This window comes from Ranitomeya variabilis, chromosome 5 (assembly GCF_051348905.1).
Source record: "Ranitomeya variabilis isolate aRanVar5 chromosome 5, aRanVar5.hap1, whole genome shotgun sequence".
NCBI classification, from domain to species: domain Eukaryota; kingdom Metazoa; phylum Chordata; class Amphibia; order Anura; family Dendrobatidae; genus Ranitomeya; species Ranitomeya variabilis.
Genome location: NC_135236.1, coordinates 53137403 through 53153069, shown reverse-complemented (window position 1 = coordinate 53153069; position 15667 = coordinate 53137403). Strand labels below are relative to the sequence as shown.

Here is a 15667-nt window from a genome sequence, read left to right as displayed (position 1 = left end):
TTGGTTTCCATTTCGTCATCTATTCCCTCTGAGATTCCTGAATTCTTGTCTGACTATCGTGACGTTTTTGAAGAACCTAAGCTTGGTTCATTACCTCCGCACCGGGAGTGCGATTGTGCCATAGATTTGATTCCGGGTAGTAAATACCCTAAGGGTCGTTTATTTCATCTGTCTGTGCCTGAACATGCTGCTATGCGAGAATATATAAAGGAGTCCTTGGAAAAGGGACATATTCGTCCTTCGTCATCTCCCTTAGGAGCCGGTTTTTTCTTTGTGTCTAAGAAAGATGGCTCTTTGAGGCCGTGTATTGATTATCGGCTTTTGAATAAAATCACGGTTAAATATCAATATCCGTTGCCACTGCTGACTGATTTGTTTGCTCGCATAAAGGGGGCCAAGTGGTTCTCTAAGATAGATCTCCGTGGGGCGTATAATTTGGTGCGAATTAAGCAGGGGGATGAGTGGAAAACCGCATTTAATACGCCCGAGGGCCACTTTGAGTATTTGGTGATGCCTTTTGGCCTTTCAAATGCCCCTTCAGTCTTTCAGTCCTTTATGCATGACATTTTCCGTGATTATTTGGATAAATTTATGATCGTGTATCTGGATGATATTCTGATTTTTTCGGATGACTGGGACTCTCATGTCCAGCAGGTCAGGAGGGTTTTTCAGGTTTTGCGGTCTAATTCCTTGTGTGTGAAGGGTTCTAAGTGCGTTTTTGGGGTTCAAAAGATTTCCTTCTTGGGATACATTTTTTCCCCGTCTTCCATCGAGATGGATCCTGTCAAGGTTCGGGCTATTTGTGATTGGACGCAACCCTCTTCTCTTAAGAGTCTTCAGAAATTTTTGGGCTTTGCTAACTTTTATCGTCGATTTATTGCTGGTTTTTCTGATGTTGTTAAACCATTGACTGATTTGACTAAGAAGGGTGCTGATGTTGCTGATTGGTCCCCTGCTGCTGTGGAGGCCTTTCGGGAGCTTAAGCGCCGCTTTTCTTCCGCCCCTGTGTTGCGTCAGCCTGATGTTGCTCTTCCTTTTCAGGTTGAGGTCGACGCTTCTGAAATCGGAGCTGGGGCGGTTTTGTCGCAAAGAAGTTCCGACTGCTCCGTGATGAAACCTTGTGCTTTTTTTTCTCGTAAATTTTCGCCCGCCGAGCGGAATTATGATATTGGGAATCGGGAGCTTTTGGCCATGAAGTGGGCTTTTGAGGAGTGGCGTCATTGGCTTGAGGGGGCTAGACATCAGGTGGTGGTATTGACCGACCACAAAAATTTAATTTATCTTGAGTCCGCCAGACGCCTGAATCCTAGACAGGCGCGCTGGTCGTTGTTTTTCTCTCGGTTTAATTTTGTGGTGTCATACCTACCGGGTTCTAAGAATGTTAAGGCTGATGCCCTTTCTAGGAGTTTTGAGCCTGACTCCCCTGGTAATTCTGAACCTACAGGTATCCTTAAGGATGGAGTGATATTGTCTGCCGTTTCTCCAGACCTGCGGCGGGCCTTGCAGGATTTTCAGGCGGATAGACCTGATCGTTGCCCACCTGGTAGACTGTTTGTTCCTGATGATTGGACCAGTAAAGTCATTTCTGAGGTTCATTCTTCTGCGTTGGCAGGTCATCCTGGAATCTTTGGTACCAGGGATTTGGTGGCAAGGTCCTTCTGGTGGCCTTCCCTGTCACGAGATGTACGAGGCTTTGTGCAGTCTTGTGACGTTTGTGCTCGGGCCAAGCCTTGTTGTTCTCGGGCTAGTGGATTGTTGTTGCCCTTGCCTATCCCGAAGAGGCCTTGGACGCACATCTCGATGGATTTTATTTCGGATCTTCCTGTTTCTCAGAAGATGTCTGTCATCTGGGTGGTGTGTGACCGTTTCTCTAAGATGGTCCATTTGGTTCCCCTGCCTAAGTTGCCTTCTTCTTCCGAGTTGGTTCCTCTGTTTTTTCAAAATGTGGTTCGTTTGCATGGTATTCCGGAGAATATCGTTTCTGACAGAGGAACCCAATTCGTGTCTAGATTTTGGCGGGCATTCTGTGCTAGGATGGGCATAGATTTGTCTTTCTCGTCTGCTTTCCATCCTCAGACTAATGGCCAGACCGAGCGGACGAATCAGACTTTGGAGACATATTTGAGGTGTTTTGTGTCTGCAGATCAGGATGATTGGGTTGTTTTTTTGCCTTTAGCGGAGTTTGCCCTCAATAATCGGGCCAGCTCTGCCACCTTGGTGTCTCCTTTTTTCTGTAATTCGGGGTTTCATCCTCGATTTTCCTCCGGTCAGGTGGAATCTTCGGATTGTCCTGGAGTGGATGCTGTGGTGGAGAGGTTGCATCAGATTTGGGGGCAGGTGGTGGACAATTTGAAGTTGTCCCAGGAGAAGACTCAGCTTTTTGCCAACCGCCGGCGTCGGGTTGGTCCTCGGCTTTGTGTCGGGGACTTGGTGTGGTTGTCTTCTCGTTTTGTCCCTATGAGGGTTTCTTCTCCTAAGTTTAAGCCTCGGTTCATCGGCCCGTACAAGATATTGGAGATTCTTAACCCTGTGTCCTTCCGTTTGGACCTCCCTGCATCTTTTTCTATTCATAATGTTTTTCATCGGTCATTGTTGCGCAGGTATGAGGTACCGGTTGTGCCTTCCGTTGAGCCTCCTGCTCCGGTGTTGGTTGAGGGCGAGTTGGAGTACGTTGTGGAAAAAATCTTGGACTCCCGTGTTTCCAGACGGAAACTCCAGTATCTGGTCAAATGGAAGGGATACGGTCAGGAGGATAATTCTTGGGTGACTGCCTCTGATGTTCATGCCTCCGATCTGGTCCGTGCCTTTCATAGGGCTCATCCTGATCGCCCTGGTGGTTCTGGTGAGGGTTCGGTGCCCCCTCCTTGAGGGGGGGGTACTGTTGTGAAATTGGATTTTGGGCTCCCCCGGTGGCCACTGGTGGAATTGAACTTGTGTGCATCATCCCCTCTGTTCACCTGTTCCCATCAGGATGTGGGAGTCGCTATTTAATCTTGCTCCTCTGTCACTTCCATGCCGGTCAACATTGTAATCAGAAGCCTTTCTGTGCATGTTCCTGCTACCAGACAACTTCCAGCTAAGTCGGACTTTTGTCCTTGTTTGTTTTTTGCATTTTGTTCCAGTTCACAGCTGCAGTTTCGTTTCTGTGTCTGGAAAGCTCTTGTGATCTGAAATTGCCACTCTGATGTTATGAGTTAATACTAGAGTCTTAAAGTAATTTCAGGATGGTGTATTGATAGGGTTTTCAGCTGACCATGAAAGTACCCTTTCTGTCTTCCTGCTATCTAGTAAGCGGACCTCGATTTTGCTAAACCTATTTTCATACTACGTTTGTCATTTTCATCTTAAATCACCGCCAATATATGTGGGGGCCTCTGTCTGCCTTTCGGGGAAATTTCTCTAGAGGTGAGCCAGGACTATATTTTCCTCTGCCAGGATTAGTTAGTCCTCCGGCCGGCGCTGGGCGTCTAGGGATAAAACGCAGGCTACGCTACCCGGCTACTGTTAGTTGTGCGGCAGGTTTAGTTCATGGTCAGTTTAAGTTTCCATCCTTCCAAGAGCTAGTTCCTATGTATGCTGGGCTATGTTCTCTTGCCATTGAGAACCATAACACCGAGGTCTGTCACGTCCCGCGCCGTCAGCTTCCCGCACTGACTGTCAGCGTCGGCCGTAAAGCAGAGCACAGCGGTGACGTCACCGCTGTGCTGTACTTTACGGCCGGCGCTGACACAGTCAGTGCGGGAAGCTGACGGCGGGGGACGTGACAGACCTTGGAATGTGCGTATGTAGTGTTTTTTTTTTAACTTTTACAATGGTAACCAGGGTAAATATCGGGTTACTAAGCGTGGCCCTGCACTTAGTAACCCGATGTTTACCCTGGTTACCCGGGTGCTGCAGGGGGACTTCGGCATCGTTGAAGACAGTTTCAACGATGCCGAAGTTGTTCCCCTGATCGTTGGTCGCTGGAGAGAGCTGTCTGTGTGACAGCTCCCCAGCGACCACACAACGACTTACCAACGATCACGGCCAGGTCGTATCGCTGGTCGTGATCGTTGGTAAGTCGTTTAGTGTAACGGTACCTTAAGGGTACGTTCACACAGGACTTTTTTGCTGCTTTTTTTTGCTGCTTTTTTTTATGCTAATTTTCAGCTGCTTTTTACAGTACCAGTAAAGCCTATGAGATTTCAGAAATCTCATGCACACACGTTGGTTTTTTGTTTGATCAGTTTTTTCTGCTTTGCTGCTTTTTTTGGACATAGGGCATGTCACTTCTTTCAGCGTTTTTGCTGCGTTTTTGCAGCGTTTTTTCACCCATTGACTTGAATGGGTGATGAAAAAAACGCTGCAAAAACGCTGAAAAAACGCATGTAGCATTATTTGCTGCTTTTTTTGTGCAGAAAATCATGGCCAGCAGGAAGGGATCTCACAGCCAAGAGCTTAGGGGTGTGGTTAGTGAGGTGTGAAGAGCCATTGTGAGCCATTGTGAGGTGTGAAGAGCCATTGTGATGTGTCCTGATTGTGATCTATTGTGAGGGAGTTCCTGGTAGTGAGGTGTGAAGAGCCATTGTGAGGTGTGAAGAGCCATTGTGAGGTGTCCTGATTGTGATCTATTGTGAGGGAGTTCCTGGTAGTGAGGTGTGAAGAGCCATTGTGAGGTGTCCTGATAGTGATGTATTGTGAGGGAGTTCCTGGTAGTGAGGTGTGAAGAGCCATTGTGAGGTGTGAAGAGCCATTGTGAGGTGTCCTGATTGTGATCTATTGTGAGGGAGTTTCTGGTAGTGAGGTGTTAGCCATGTCTTGGTATAGGAGGATGAGCATTAATGTTTCCCAACTAATCATGGAGGTAATATTTTTTTTAATTTGTGATATATCTATCTATCCGATTGTTTGCAATGGTACACTTTGCGATGCTCATGTGCTGTTATGTACATGTTCATGTGTTCTGCATGTGTATGTTTGTATCTTCCTTGTCATGAATGTTGGCTTCATTTCATCTTGCATTTGGTAATTACTTTTTCATTTATTTTTGCAAGGTGGAAGCAATGCCTGTAATTTGGGATGTAGCTTGCCCAAACTACAGTGATCGTCAAAAAAAGGCAGATGCATGGCATGTAATCTGCCGTAAATTGTTCCCCCGCTGGGATGAAGGCGATGCTAAGCTCCACTGGGAGATTGGTAAATAAAAAACTTAACATATGTCCTTTTCTAACAAATTAAATGACCAGGTAGTAGGTAAATACTAGTGATGTGAACGTGCTCTGATAACGTGTTATGTGAGCGTGCTTGAGTACTAACTGAGTGTCTTTGGTGTAGTTATCAAACATGTTTGATTCACCATATACCACAAAAAAACGCATGAAAAAAACGCACAAAAAAACGCACCAAAAACGCACCTATAAGCAGCTGAAAATTAGCATAAAAAAAGCAGCAAAAAAAAGCAGCAAAAAAGTCCTGTGTGAACGTACCCTAAGGGGGGTTTGGTTGATAGGCTTTAGTGTAAGGGACAATAGTGTAAGGGAGGTTGTGGTGATAGGGGACAATAGTGTAAGAGAAGCTGGGATGATAGGGGACAATAGTGTAAGGGGGTTTGGGTGATAGGGGACATTAGTGTAAGGGAGGTGGGTGTGAAGGGGGAGAGCAAAAACAGTTGGTGGGGTAATGAGATGAGTGACAAATAGTAATGAAAAATCTTAGATACTGGTGATACCATATGCAATACCTTAAAAAAACTATGCAATATAATAAACAGTGTACTACTAAGTTTTGTCAATGACATCACCTCACTCTCCAAGAACTACTGAAATGACACCTTCCCTGTAATTAGCGTTATCAATAAATATTGCAGGTGGAAAACGACGGATTAATCTCTCCACAGTAATAATGATGGCGGGTTGCCAGAAAATCCAATTATTACTTCTGTTCCTTTCCCATCATCTCGTTTTTTCATAAATAGTACATTTGTGAGTCTGCACAGATTAGACAGATTAGTGAGCACAATTAAAGCTAACAAGAAAGCCTTCTGCAAGGCTCCAGCCCAATCATGGATTCTGAGCATGCACTGGATGAGCACCATGTCACGGTTTAGGTTCTGCACCGAGGGTAATTAGTCGCCAGAAAGGCTGCCTGCTATGTACTGGCTATTGGGCACGCTGCAGCGAGGGCTATGTAACTACTCCCACACAGGCAGGAACAATAATTATCAACGCCGCCGTCGCTACAAAGATTCCCAATTGTACAGAACAAAGTATGCTGCCACCAACTCCGATTTCCTAAGGGTTAATGGGTACGGAGCCAACCCAAATCAGTAGCGTAATTCACTTCAGAGGAAGCGACCGTTCATTTATAGAGCAGAGAGAGACAAGCCAGTAAATTATATCTTTCACTCCATAAAAAGGTAGGCAGGGTTTACAAAGTATAAAAGATATTATAAAGAAGACAACATCATGTGTACATTACAGATTACAAAATAAAAAGGAATTAAAATTGAAAAACACTTACATAGCGTTCAGATCATTTCAGCTTGTGACTGGCCTTGTGCTATGGAGGAGAAAGGGCTTCCATATATCCAGATGCATGAGCACAGCTTTGCCGAGCTGTTGTTAGCCCGCTTCCTGGACCAACTCTCTCACAACTCAACAGGGGTAAAGCTATGCCCTCTTGTCGTGACATCACTGAGTGAGCTGAGTAATGACATGCACTCATTTTTGTACTATTTACGTTTTTTGAGTCACCAGACAAAGACATTCCTTGAACGCGTGGCTTTACGGATTGGTCGTCTGCAGTTTAAAAGCCATAAACTGCTCACACATTGGTATCAAGTTGCACAGTGTGTCTGCCATAGGGCTTTGTTTGTTTGTTATTAGCGAATGCAGAGGTGAAGAAAGGGGGTTCGGAACTGCAGTATGTGTGTCTGTGACATGGTACTTTATGGAACTAATCTCACATTATGACATTTTTACATTATCGTGACACACAAACTAACAGCTAATTATTACCCTAGAAATACTGTGACTTCCCAGCAACATAAAAAGGAAAAAGCAAAATAAACATTACAAATATGGGAATATAGTAGGTGCTATCTTACAAAATGAAAAAATAGTTCAAGGGATACAATATATATAAAATTAATGTCTGAAAACAAATCCAACCCCACACCAGAGTCTTCACATAAGAGTAGTACTGATTGTGCCACTCTAAGGACAGAATTATAGTTAAAAGGTCAAAAAACAATAATGAATTATATATTAAAATACAGAAAGTTTCTACTCCATATATCCACAGGTAATGATAGAGCAATGAATAGCTGAGCGAGTGTATAAATAAATAAAATACACAAATGAATAAGACCTGACACTGAGCATCGCTCTGGGGTGGGGATTAATGGTAAATCCAGAGAAGGTGATTGACATCTGTGCCGCTTATCAAAAGTAGAATGAGCCGAAAATTTTGTTAAAGGGAACCTATCACCCCGTTTTTTAAAGATTAGATAAAAATAGTTTGAAATAGGGGCAGAGCTGGGCTTTACATTACTGCCTTTTTGGTTCTTTTACACCCCCGTTAGGCTGCCGAAATACCTTTGTGAAGTGGCCATTTTTTCCTGTCACTCAAGTTGGTCAGGTCGGATGGGCGTGGTCACAGCGCTGTTTCTCCCCCAGATCAGGCTCATCATTACGTTGGTGGCGTAGTGGTGTGCGCATGTCCAAGGTCCCGAATTCTGCACAGGGGTGTGAAAATAGCAGCGATGTCCGTTATTTCATTGGTGGTCGGTGGGCGCGGCCATCTTGCTTTGGCCGCGCGTGCGCAGAAGCGGCGCTCTGCTGGCCGCGGCTTCAGGAAAATGGCCGCGGGCATCCGCGCGTGCGCAGATGGCTATCGCGGCGGCCATTTTCGTGAAGCAGAGTTCGCATCTCGGCTTCACGAAAATGGCCGCCGCGATAGCCATCTGCGCACGCGCGGATGCCCGCGGCCATTTTCCTGAAGCCGCGGCCAGCAGAGCGCCGCTTCTGCGCACGCGCGGCCAAAGCAAGATGGCCGCGCCCACCGACCACCAATGAAATAACGGACATCGCTGCTATTTTCACACCCCTGTGCAGAATTCGGGACCTTGGACATGCGCACACCACTACGCCACCAACGTAATGATGAGCCTGATCTGGGGGAGAAACAGCGCTGTGACCACGCCCATCCGACCTTACCAACTTGAGTGACAGGACAAAACGGCCACTTCACAAAGGTATTTCGGCAGCCTAACGGGGGTGTAAAGGCACCAAAAAGGCACTAATGTAAAGCCCAGCTCTGCCCCTATTTCACACTATTTTTATCTAATCTTTAAAAAACGGGGTGATAGATTCCCTTTAAGCTTCCAAATCCAAAAATACATTGTTGTTACTTGTGTGAATGGATGCAGAGCGGTGTAGCCCAGTGCAAAAGGGGCGGACAACGGCAGGGGGCCATGTCACAATGATTGACAGAGGAACATTACTACATGAAAATACAATCCTAAGCAATTATACGATTGCAGGGAAAAATTAATGGAAAGTACATGATATAGGATAAAGATCAGTGGGAATGGCATGTCAGGACTGTCAGTGTGACTTCTGTAAGAGTATTGTACAGTGTTGATGAAAAATGGCCTCTGTGACATGAACACAGCAACATGGACCTTCAGTGCTCCAAGTGTCTCACCCACTAATGTTAGAGAGGCGTTATATACAATATAAACATGAGATTATCTACTATAATACTGCCCCTATGTACAAGATTATAACTACTATAATACTGCTCCTATGTATAAGATTATAACTACTATAATACTGCTCCTATGTACAAGATTATAACTACTATAATACTGCCCCTTATGTACAAGAATATAACTGCTATAATACTGCCCCTATGTACAAGAATATAACTACTATAATACTGCCCCTATGTACAAGATTATAACTACTATAATACTGCTCCTATGTACAAGAATATAACTACTATAATACTGCCCCTAAGTACAGGAATATACTGCCCCTATATACAAGAATATAACTACTATATTACTGCCCCTATGTACAAGAATATAACTACTATAATACTGCTCCTATGTACAAGAATATAACTACTATAATACTGCCCCTATGTACAAGAATATAACTACTATAATACTGCTCCCTGTGTACAAGAATATAACTACTATAATACTGCCCCCTATGTACAAGAATATAACTACTATAATACTGCTCCTATGTACAGGAATATAACGACTATAATACTGCCTCCTATGTACAAGAATATAACTACTATAATACTGCCCCCTATGTACAAAAATATAACTACTATAATACTGCCCCTATGTACAAGAATATAACTACTATAATACTGCCCCCTATGTACAAGAATATAACTACTATAATACTGCCCCCTATGTACAAGAATATAACTACTATAATACTGCCCCCTATGTACAAGAATATAACTACTATAATGCTGCCCCCAATGTACAAGAATGTAACTACTATAATACTGCCCCTATATACAAGAATATAACTGCTATAATACTGCCCCTATATACAAGAATATAACTACTATAATACTGCCCCTATGTACAAGAATATAACTACTATAATACTGCCCCTATGTACAAGAATATAACTACTATAATACTGCTCCTATGTACAATAATATAACTACTATAATACTGCTCCCTATGTACAAGAATATAACTACTATAATACTGCCCCTATGTACAAGAATATAACTACTATAATACTGCTCCTATGTACAAGAATATAACTACTATAATACTGCCCCCTATGTACAAGAATATAACTACTATAATACTGCTCCTATGTACAGGAATATAACTACTATAATACTGCCTCCTATGTACAAGAATATAACTACTATAATACTGCCCCCTATGTACAAAAATATAACTACTATAATACTGCCCCTATGTACAAGAATATAACTACTATAATACTGCCCCCTATGTACAAGAATATAACTACTATAATACTGCCCCCTATGTACAAGAATATAACTACTATAATACTGCCCCCTATGTACAAGAATGTAACTACTATAATACTGCCCCTATATACAAGAATATAACTGCTATAATACTGCCCCTATATACAAGAATATAACTACTATAATACTGCCCCTATGTACAAGAATATAACTACTATAATACTGCCCCTATGTACAAGAATATAACTACTATAATACTGCTCCTATGTACAAGAATATAACTACTATAATACTGCTCCCTATGTACAAGAATATAACTACTATAATACTGCCCCTATGTACAAGAATATAACTACTATAATACTGCTCCTATGTACAAGAATATAAGTACTATAATACTGCCTCCTATGTACAAGAATATAACTACTATAATACTGCTCCTATGTACAAGAATATAACTACTATAATACTGCCCCTATGTACAAGAATATAACTACTATAATACTGCTCCTATGTACAAGAATATAACTATTATAATACTGCCTCTATGTACAAGAATATAACTACTATAATACTGCTCCCTATGTACAAGAATATAACTACTATAATACTGCCCTCTTTGTATAAAAATGCAGATTGGAACAGGCAGAGGGATTTTTATAGAACTTCATGGGCACGTACCAAGTAAACATGAGGCAGACCAGAGTACAGATGAGGATGAACACTTGGTTGAACATGGCGGAGTGCGTCCTCTGGATTGCTCGATGCAAGTCATTCTAAAAAAAAAAGGAAATAGATATCCATTACTGAGTGATGAGGGAAGGATGAGTGCCTTTTCTGTCTTCCTATCTCCCATCTGTTTTCTTCTCTTCTGATTTTTAGCTCTACGCCATTGGGTCGCCGCTATGCTCATTCACATCAGTTTAGCTGCACTTCCCGTTCCCGTTTGATCTCAGGCTTGTAGCTGCTGCTCTGCTCCTCTATGCTTTATACTGCAGCTCTGCTTTACCAGATTGGCTGCTAGGTATAAGCACAAGCTCGTCATGGGCAATATGATTACTACAGAAGAGTACATTTGTCATTCCTTTGCTACACATATGCTATTGGGAATTTATTTGCTGAAAATTCAACACCCCTTTAAGAGGAGAATCCCTTTAACGCTGCAGTATTGTTTGACATTTATTAAAAGATGCGATTTACACAGGGGTAAGTTTTATCATTTCTGATATAAATAGTAATATTATGAGTGTGTGTGCGGACCCTCGCAGTCATTACTTCTCCTTGCAGCTGATTTAGATTCATAGTTGGAAGCGGGCGCTGGGAGAGAGAGCGGCGGGCGGGGGGGTGATTTCACAGCTACAGAGGTGATATCCAGCAGACGCTCATTATTTTGTACTTTCGTAGCTGGAAGCGCAGAAGATATTTCTGCACTTCTCATTCATGGTGCTTTTCTTTCTCGTGTGGTGGGAGCCGCCGCTCCTGCCTTAGAGACAAGGACGACTTCAGGCTCATAAATTGCCTTAATTCTCAGCCCCCCCCAAAGTGCAGTAACCACACACATAGACACATGCATGTTCACAATACACAGGGCCTTGAAAAAGTATTCATACCATTTGTATTCAGCCCCCAGAGACAATATTTTGTAGGACCACCTGGAAGTCTTCTGGGGTCTGTCTCTACCAGCTTAGCGCATCTAGAGGGGACATTTTTGCCTGCTCCTACTTCTTTCCACAATCGCTCTATGCTCAGTGAGGTTAGATGGAGGCGTCTGTGATCAGCAATTTTCATGTCTTGACAAAGATTCTCGATGGGATTTAGGCCTGACCATGATCGCGCCCTTCACACACATGAATATGCTTTGATCTAAACCAGAATGTTTAGGGTCGTTGTCCTGTTGGAAGGTGAACCCTTGTCTCGGTTTCAAGGTTTTTTTTACAGCCACTAACAGGTTTTCCTCCAGGGTTGCCCAGTATTTAGCTCCATTCATCTTCCCATCAATTCTGACCCATTTTCCTGCCCCTGCTGAAGAAAAGCATCCCCACAGCATGATGATGCCACCACCATGTGTGACGGTGGGGATGGTGTTTTCAGAGTGATGTGCCATGTTAGTTTTCCAGCACACCTAACATTTTCCAGTCAGCCCAAAAAATCCTACTTTGGTCTCGTGACCAGAGCTCCTTCTTCCACATGCTTGCTGTGTCCTCTACATGGCTTTTTGCACCTTGAAAATGGGACTTCTTATGACTTGCTTTAAAAAATGGCATTCTTCTTGCCACTCTTCTATATAGGCCATATTTGTTCAGCATGCAACTAATAGTCCTGTGGCAAACTTTGCCACCCGAGCTGTGGATCTCTGCAGCTCCTCCAGTGACCATGGGCCTTTTGGCTGCTTCTCTCATTAGTGCTTTCTTTGCTTGGGATGTCAGCTTAGGTGGACGGCCATGCCTTGGTAGGTTTGTAGTTGTGACATACTCCTGAAATTTTTGGATGATGGAGTGAACAGTGCTCCGTGAGATGTTCAGAGCTTGGGCTATTTTTTTTCATAACCTAACCCTGCTTTACTCTTTACCACAACATTATCCCTGACCTGTCTGGTGTGTTCTTTGGTTTTCATGATGCTGTCTGATGCCTAATGTTCTGTAACAAACCTCTGAGGTCTTCACAGAACAGCTGTAGTTATACTGAGAAGAAATCACACACCGGTGGACTCAATGTACCATTTATGTGAATTCTGTGGACAATTTGTCACTCAGGATTTTATATAGGGGTACAGACTGTTGGGGCTGAATACAAATGCATGTCAGCATTTTAAGATTTCTATTCTTAAAATATTTAGAAAACCCTGTATCCTTTGCACTTCACAGTTACTTGCTACTTTATGTTGGTATCACATAAAATGAGTGTAACAGGAATAAAAAGGGGAAAAATTCACGGGGTATGAATATTTTTCAAGGCGTTATATATGCAGACTAATATATATGGAGTCATGCTCACTACTGTACATACATAGACCCACATATCAGCACAAATATCCTCTCACAATACACATGGATCACCCAGTAGTAAGATTTGGACCAGTGCATGTGCAGGCCAAAAATGTTTACTCTGCGCATGTGACAATTTTTCAGGTCAAACTGTACATCAATCCACATCCCAGGAGTGACTTATGAAAGGTTGTACAGGACACTTAGACGGTCTGGATCCACCCATTGGAGACTTGGGTTTAACTTTGCATATGACACAGACTTTTTTTTAAATACTTTTAATAAAACTGAGTAATGGATATAACTTCAGAAGGTTTTTTTAGGTCCCAATAGATCAGTCCTGCTGACAGGTCCAGTCTGTGGGAAGGGAATAAATTAGTTTTGCTGACAGGTCCAGTCCGTGGGAAAGGAATAGACCAGTCCTGCTGACAGGCTCAGTTTGTGGGAAGGGAATAGATCAGACCTGCTGACAGGTCCAGTCTGTGGGAAGGGAATAGACCAGTCCTGCTGACAGGTCCAGTCTGTAGGAAGGGAATAGATCACTCCTACTGACAGGTCCAGTCTGTGGGAAGGGAATAGATTAGTTTTGCTGACAGGTCCAGTCTGTGGGAAGGGAATAGACCAGTCCTACTGACAGGTCCTGTCTGTTGGAAGGGAATACACCAGTCCTGCTGACAGGTCCAGTTTGTGTGAAGGGAATAGATCAGTCCTGCTGACAGGTCCAGTCTGTGGGAAGAGAATAGATCAGTCCTACTGACAGGTCCTGTCTGTTGGAAGGGAATAGACCAGTCCTGCTGACAGGTCCAGTCTGTGTGAAGGGAATAGATCAGTCCTGCTGACAGGCCCAGTCTGTGGGAAGGGAATAGATTAGTTTTGCTGACAGGTCCAGTCCGTGGGAAAGAAATAGACCAGTCCTGCTGACAGGTCCAGTCTGTGGGAAGGGAATAGATCACTCCTACTGACAGGTCCAGTCTGTGGGAAGGGAATAGACTAGTCCTACTGACAGGTCCAGTCTGTGGGAAGGGAATAGACAAGTCCTGCTGACAGGCCCAGTCTGTGTGAAGGGAATAGACCAGTCCTACTGACAGGTCCTGTCTGTTGGAAGGGAATAGACCAGTCCTGCTGACAGGTCCAGTTTGTGTGAAGGGAATAGATCAGTCCTGCTGACAGGTCCAGTCTGTGGGAAGAGAATAGATCAGTCCTACTGACAGGTCCTGTCTGTTGGAAGGGAATAGACCAGTCCTGCTGACAGGTCCAGTTTGTGTGAAGGGAATAGATCAGTCCTGCTGACAGGCCCAGTCTGTGGGAAGGGAATAGATTAGTTTTGCTGACAGGTCCAGTCCGTGGGAAAGGAATAGACCAGTCCTGCTGACAGGCTCAGTTTGTGGGAAGGGAATAGATCAGACCTGCTGACAGGTCCAGTCTGTGGGAAGGGAATAGACCAGTCCTGCTATGAAAGGTTGTACAGGACACTTAGACGGTCTGGATCCACCCATTGGAGACTTGGGTTTAACTTTGCATATGACACAGACTTTTTTTAAATACTTTTAATAAAACTGAGTAATGGATATAACTTCAGAAGGTTTTTTTTAGGTCCCAATAGATCAGTCCTGCTGACAGGTCCAGTCTGTGGGAAGGGAATAAATTAGTTTTGCTGACAGGTCCAGTCCGTGGGAAAGGAATAGACCAGTCCTGCTGACAGGCTCAGTTTGTGGGAAGGGAATAGATCAGACCTGCTGACAGGTCCAGTCTGTGGGAAGGGAATAGACCAGTCCTGCTGACAGGTCCAGTCTGTAGGAAGGGAATAGATCACTCCTACTGACAGGTCCAGTCTGTGGGAAGGGAATAGATTAGTTTTGCTGACAGGTCCAGTCTGTGGGAAGGGAATAGACCAGTCCTACTGACAGGTCCTGTCTGTTGGAAGGGAATAGACCAGTCCTGCTGACAGGTCCAGTTTGTGTGAAGGGAATAGATCAGTCCTGCTGACAGGTCCAGTCTGTGGGAAGAGAATAGATCAGTCCTACTGACAGGTCCTGTCTGTTGGAAGGGAATAGACCAGTCCTGCTGACAGGTCCAGTCTGTGTGAAGGGAATAGATCAGTCCTGCTGACAGGCCCAGTCTGTGGGAAGGGAATAGATTAGTTTTGCTGACAGGTCCAGTCCGTGGGAAAGAAATAGACCAGTCCTGCTGACAGGTCCAGTCTGTGGGAAGGGAATAGATCACTCCTACTGACAGGTCCAGTCTGTGGGAAGGGAATAGACTAGTCCTACTGACAGGTCCAGTCTGTGGGAAGGGAATAGACAAGTCCTGCTGACAGGCCCAGTCTGTGTGAAGGGAATAGACCAGTCCTACTGACAGGTCCTGTCTGTTGGAAGGGAATAGACCAGTCCTGCTGACAGGTCCAGTTTGTGTGAAGGGAATAGATCAGTCCTGCTGACAGGTCCAGTCTGTGGGAAGAGAATAGATCAGTCCTACTGACAGGTCCTGTCTGTTGGAAGGGAATAGACCAGTCCTGCTGACAGGTCCAGTTTGTGTGAAGGGAATAGATCAGTCCTGCTGACAGGCCCAGTCTGTGGGAAGGGAATAGATTAGTTTTGCTGACAGGTCCAGTCCGTGGGAAAGGAATAGACCAGTCCTGCTGACAGGCTCAGTCTGTGGGAAGGGAATAGATCAGTCCTGCTGACAGGTCCAGTCTGTGGGAAGGGAATAGACCAGTCCTGCTG

The 15667-nt window shown here is 44.2% G+C and overlaps 1 protein-coding gene across 4 annotated transcripts in view; it reads right to left on the bottom strand.

Annotated features, from left to right (window-relative positions):
• Positions 1-15667, bottom strand: part of LOC143774425 (potassium channel subfamily T member 2-like) — a 283326-nt gene that overhangs the window by 132025 nt on the left and 135634 nt on the right. For all 4 annotated transcript variants that reach the window (XR_013215530.1, XM_077262007.1, XM_077262009.1 and 1 more), the window contains exon 9: positions 10642-10736. Coding sequence is in view for 3 of the 4 variants with exons in the window: in XM_077262007.1 (XP_077118122.1) it covers positions 10642-10736 (95 nt within the window). In the remaining variant the exon portion in view is untranslated. The remainder of the gene's footprint in view (positions 1-10641; positions 10737-15667) is intronic.